Genomic DNA, 5,786 nt, shown 5'->3' with positions numbered 1-5,786 from the left:
AGGCTTTACTTCACTTTATTTTTCACCCGTTTGACCTTCGGTTTTGTGGTCGAATGAATACGATATATTGTCTGTCTCTATGTGCTCTCAGTTTCTGAGGACAATACGCAGTCAGTATGGCCTATGGTAAATATATGTAATCCAGATAGGCCTGCATGTCCATTTACAATACTAACAATACCACAGACGTACGTATTGACAATAGACATAGTCACATGTCAACAGACCAATAGGAAATAGTAGAATATCTGATATAAACTGTATTTGCCATTTGGAGAGGCGCGTGCAGTTACCGTGCGTCTTGACGCATCAGGCACACAGGACTTTGCATGGCGTTTGTGATGTTATAGGCTACAATGCTATACATTGTCTTGTTTCTGGTTATTCAAATTGGATCTTTGAGACAATAGCAAACACAATGTATATTATATTGGACAGCATTCTTTCACCAAAGAGAGCACCTAGCCTATATAGCCCTGCTGATGCTCTTCTCGTGCCATGGCTCAAGGCTCATAAAATTCATTTCTTTGACTGACAATCCACCATCAAGTCCTGTCTCCCCCCCCCTGTCTTTCGTCCCATCACGTGGTCTTCCCGTCTCATCCAATGGAGATGCGCCCTCCCTCCCGTGTCCCTGGGGCTCATTGCGTCAAGGCTGCGGCGGGGATGTAACGAGAGGTCCGGCTCGCCACCGGAGTCTTTGCCTCAGAGGGAGCGCCGTTACCGAATGGTGCAGCAGCAGCGCGCAGTGTGTGTGCTGTGACATTACATTATATTTTAGAAATTTCGGCTGACGCTCGTCTTTCCCAGAGCGGCTTATGACACGCAAACGCTAGCGTAAGTCACCATAGGTTGTATCACCACAATAGTATAGCCTGGTATCATCAGTCAACAAGTACAACAAGGGGCCACAAGACAGCGCGAAAAGAAACGGAAAGGAAAGGACAAGGACCGCCTATGACCGCCTCCCTGGTCCTCAACCCTCGCTGGCCCGCGGACACGGTGATGTTTGTGTATGACAACAATCTGGACGACCTCAATAAGAACATGGAGGGACTGAGCGGAAACTTCACCGCGGCCTCTGCAGCCAGTCAGTGCCGCAACCTCATGGCCCACTCGGCCGCCGCCGCGGCTCTGGGCGGGCACCCTTCAGGCTTGGTGCATTCTTCGGCCGGGTACCCGACGATGGACATGTCTGGTTCCAGCTCCGGGGAAGCAGCGGTGTCCGCGGGGAAGCAGTGCACGGCCGGTCCGTGCCCAGCTGCCGCGGTGCCACACCAGAGCTCCTCGGCTGCCACTGCGCTACCATACGGCTATTTCGGTAATGGCTACTACCCGTGCCGGATGGGGCGGGGTTCTCTCAAATCGTGCACTCAGGCGGCCGGTGCCGCTCTCAGCTACTCGGCTGCCGCGGAGAAGTACATGGACACGCCGGTGAGTTCCGACGAGTACTCGAACCACCGGGCCAAAGAGTTCGCCTTCTACCATGGCTACCCGAGCCCCTACCAGTCCATGGCCAGCTACCTGGACGTGTCGGTGGTCCAGACACTGGGCAGTGGCGAGCCCCGCCATGACACCCTACTGCCCATGGACAGCTACCAGCCCTGGGCTCTGACTAACGGCTGGGGAGGACAGATGTACTGCTCCAAGGACCAAGGCCAGGCAGGACACCTCTGGAAGTCTGCTCTGGCAGGTAAGGACTTAATAGACGTTTTTATTAATATAATATAGCCTACGTTGTTGTTAAACTAGGTTGTAGCCTATATATAACTGGCCAATATAGCCTATCCAATAGCATCATATAGCCTACTTAACGTTTAAATATCTAGGTGGATATTAGGAAGCAGGCATGATCATCCTTAATAGACTATAAGCACTCGTTATTATCAAATATAAACATGAGACATGGTCGTTTTTTTAGTTTTTTTCTGTTTTGTTTTTTTTACCCACATTGGCCTCGGTACTTTATTTCATATGGACCATTCTCTGTCAATTAAATCCATATGTAATATGAAGATAACGACTGTGGTATATTTACAGCATTAATATGGATAACATCACAATATGTCTTGTTGCTGCATAGCTATTTCATTAAACTTCATATTAAGATCGTTTAATTGTTTTTAAACACAGTGGTGACGTAATTCCATGAAGCTACATTAGTTAAGAGTTTCTGCGTTATTAATGTGATGTCACAGCCTTATTCGAGGTCTGGGTTAAACCGCTCAAGCATTTGCAGTTTGTTTGAGTTATTTTGTGTTGATATAACTGGAACCTGGAAAATAATTGTATGTATTGTGAATTTTGGCATCAAATGGTAGTTAGTAAGGGACATTTGAACATGTTTTATATACATGCAGAATGTATAGCCTATTATATAACATTATACAGATACAATAACGCAGTAGTGTATATAGTCTGCGACGCGTAATGAGGCTGCAAGGCCTTCGGTCTGCGTCAAGCAGAAGTCATTTCATTGTGTTGATAATGTTTGCAAGATATGATCTTATCTGGGCCTAATTTAAAATTACCCATTAGAAATCTTCACTGGAAACGGGAATATACCCTCAACGGATATATGATTGATGTGTTATACTGTGACATATATAGCCTAATACATTGGTAATAAGATACAATCACACGTTGATCTTGCTCTTATACTGTTGGCGCAATGCCACATTGTGATATAGGCATATACTGAATTTCCAGGGCACATATAGTTGTCGATCATCATCATCTCGATCATTCATAATAATCAATCTTGTATTCAATAAAAGTTGTTGTCTGTATTGTGGATGACTAGTGTTGCACATGCTTGCAGGCTGTAGAGCGTTTAGCCTTCCTCATGCGCTGTTGTTGCAGACTCTTGACGTAGGCTGTGCAGCCACCATGTTGTTGAGTGAATGGCCACGCTTCCTCTCTGTGTGCAGCGTGCAGGATGCGTAAACGCTATGCTTTACACAGTCATTTAAGACCGAAGTCAGTCCTGTAAAACACCACAACTGTTAACAGAGTCTAGAATCTAGATGACCAATAGATATATATAAAGAGATCGGTGCATATTTCTCAGCGTGTGTCTGTTCTCTTTGTCCGGTCACAACAGATGTGGTGGCGCACCAACACGACGGTTCGTCTTTTCGCCGAGGCAGGAAGAAGCGGATACCGTACACCAAGCTCCAGCTGAAGGAACTGGAGAAAGAGTACGCCGCCAACAAATTCATCACCAAGGACAAGCGGAGAAAGATATCGGCCGCCACCAACCTGTCGGAGCGACAAATCACCATCTGGTTCCAAAACAGGCGGGTCAAGGAGAAGAAATTCGTCGCCAAAGTCAAGACCAGCGCGCCGTAGTATAGCTCTGACCGCGGGCTCTGCGGTCAACTCGTCACGTTGGATGTCGAGAAAGAAGAACGGACTTTGTACATGGGCGCCGCGACAATACATGAACTAGAACGAGGAGAGAGAGAGAGAGAGAAAAATATGAAAAACGAGGAAAAAAAGAAGACTTTGTGAACGTGGTATAAGGATTGGAATTCTGTGTAGTGCCATGATGCCATCTTGCCTGCGTCACTGCATCGCCAAATGCTCTTTTGAAAAGAAAAAAGAAAGAATGAAAAATACAAATGAACCAAAGCCCTCTGAAGAGACGTTGTTTTTTAGAGGCTTGATGTAAATAGGCTACAGCACTTCCACTTGCCTGCTTGATGTAACTCCTGTGTCTTGACTGTATCTGTCTAACGTCGTGCGCTTTACATGGATTTTACTATGTGTGAATGTTTGGTATGTCAGTGTTGTCAGCGCCTATAGAGTAGCAGAAAAAAAACGTATTATGCAATCATATCTGTCTATACTGTTTATAACGCTTGTAAAACAGTAATCAAAGTATAGCGCAATGCTTAATAAATACTTTTAATCCCATAGACTTCGTTGTAAACGTTATACATTTCGAGAGACAAAACAAGAGTGGAATTTGAAGGTCTCGATTCTACAATGACAACAATTTACAACAATGTTGTAAAAACATTATACTTTTGCTTCTTAAGCTATGGGTAACAATGTAGGTCAATATATATAGGCCTATTTCTGGTTGGTCCCCAAACAATTAGAATGCTACATGGCTATGATTTAGGGCTAACGAGCCCTTGACAACTTTGAGGTATATCTTGTGTTACCCGGGATGAAAAAATGCCCGCTTTAAGCTGATATACAGAAGTGGAAATCGATAGCTGCAAACTGGACCACTGGTACCTCATGGAGTCATGATCCAAACAAAGGTGACGGGGAAACACTTCACGGCGCATGTTCTGTATTCAAGCCAGGCTATACGAGCCATTTATGAGACTGTAAATGTATACATGCTTTAGAATTGCACATCTTAATGTCACCGCGATAATAATATCAATATAACAATATTAATGAATATGCCACAGATAGAATGATATTGATATTCCTACCAACTGAACTGCAGAAAATGCACACCTCAAATAGAGCTACAAATAAGGGGGTTATTATTAAGGTAATGTTTAATTAATTAAGGGTCTGTTTAATTGTAAGATTTAATTGATAACATCGAATAGGCTAATATAAAAAAAGAACATTATACTGACATTCAAATATAGTGTTATAGGGTCTAAGGGTATAGATATGCCATTTTTTTCCAACGGAATGTACAGAGAAGATTAATATAAATTACAAAGCTCTCAAGGTCCTATTTTAGAATGATTTTATCTTTACAAAATAATATCTTGACTGCCGCTAAAGGCAAACCTAAGACAAGACCAACATTTTATAAATTTCCCCAAGGGGATCAATAAAGGAATATCGTATCTTATCTTAACCTGGAACCCAGGGTGATGATGGAAACAACAGCCTCTATATTAGTAATCTATATAGTCGAAATGTATAGTAGAATGAGTCATTTGGGGTTCCGAACCATAATTTAAACCTTTTCAGCGAGGGACAAACACGAGGCATTTATTGTCTTGCTTTGGGACTCAAGCTACTGAAAGAATAACAAGTAAGTAAGGACCCGTCAGAATTAGGCCCCTGTCCCCTACTGCGTCCTGTCATTAGTTTGAGAAACCAGACCTGATTTCTACTGGACTGTGACGCTAAAAACGTTTTTCTTCCCCCCTCACCCGCAGAGTAAGCTAGTCTGTGTCTTGAGTGTTTTGCTATGTGGAGCCGAGACATGACAGGGATATACGAAAGCCTAATATTTATTCACACGTATTGCAACTTCCTCAGTAGTCTGCAAAATCACATAATTTGTTGACCTGTTTGATTTTTATTCGAACAGAGAATAGTTCGTGACGGTATATTTGCATTGGGAGAAGAAGGGAAGCTGAGAGAGAGAGAGAGAGAGAGAGACGGAGAGAAGCAGAGCGCGAGACAGACAGACTCTCTAAATCAGCCCTTGACCTTGACCTTGACCTTGGACGTCACGTGCTCAGCCAGACCAGGCAATAACGCTGCTCTCACGCGAAGTCGTGAATATTGAAACAGGGGCGATTTCATAGCTTTCATGGTCTTATATAGCAGCAGCCCTGCACACTGTCCCATATTAACCGTTAGGTTCTGACGACGACCACACTATATAAATCACAACACTGGTCATGGTTGCTGTTATGGAAACCATGTAGCTCATATCAAAGGCTTTTTAACTAGGTGTGGGATGTTGTCCCCGTACCACACACACGCAGAGCGGCCAAACTCTTGACTTCAATATGCAATCCTCACCGACTGTCCTCTCATCAGAATAAACTGATTTACGAATTATATGTTCA

At 43.8% G+C, this 5,786-nt stretch overlaps 1 protein-coding gene across 1 annotated transcript; it reads left to right on the top strand.

Annotated features, from left to right (window-relative positions):
- Nucleotides 1–957: 957 nt before the first annotated feature.
- hoxb13a (homeobox B13a) lies at nucleotides 958–3,351 on the top strand (the record flags this gene model as incomplete). The annotated part of the gene is made up of 2 exons (XM_084328498.1): nucleotides 958–1,693; nucleotides 3,104–3,351. The coding sequence occupies 2 exons, from the start codon at nucleotides 958–960 to the stop codon at nucleotides 3,349–3,351; spliced, it is 984 nt and encodes a 327-aa protein (XP_084184624.1).
- Nucleotides 3,352–5,786: the final 2,435 nt, after the last annotated feature.

The sequence above is a fragment of the Notolepis coatsorum genome, assembly GCF_963971535.1.
Source record: "Notolepis coatsorum genome assembly, chromosome: 14".
Taxonomy (NCBI): domain Eukaryota; kingdom Metazoa; phylum Chordata; class Actinopteri; order Aulopiformes; family Paralepididae; genus Notolepis; species Notolepis coatsorum.
This window is presented reverse-complemented; position numbering and strand designations above follow the sequence as displayed.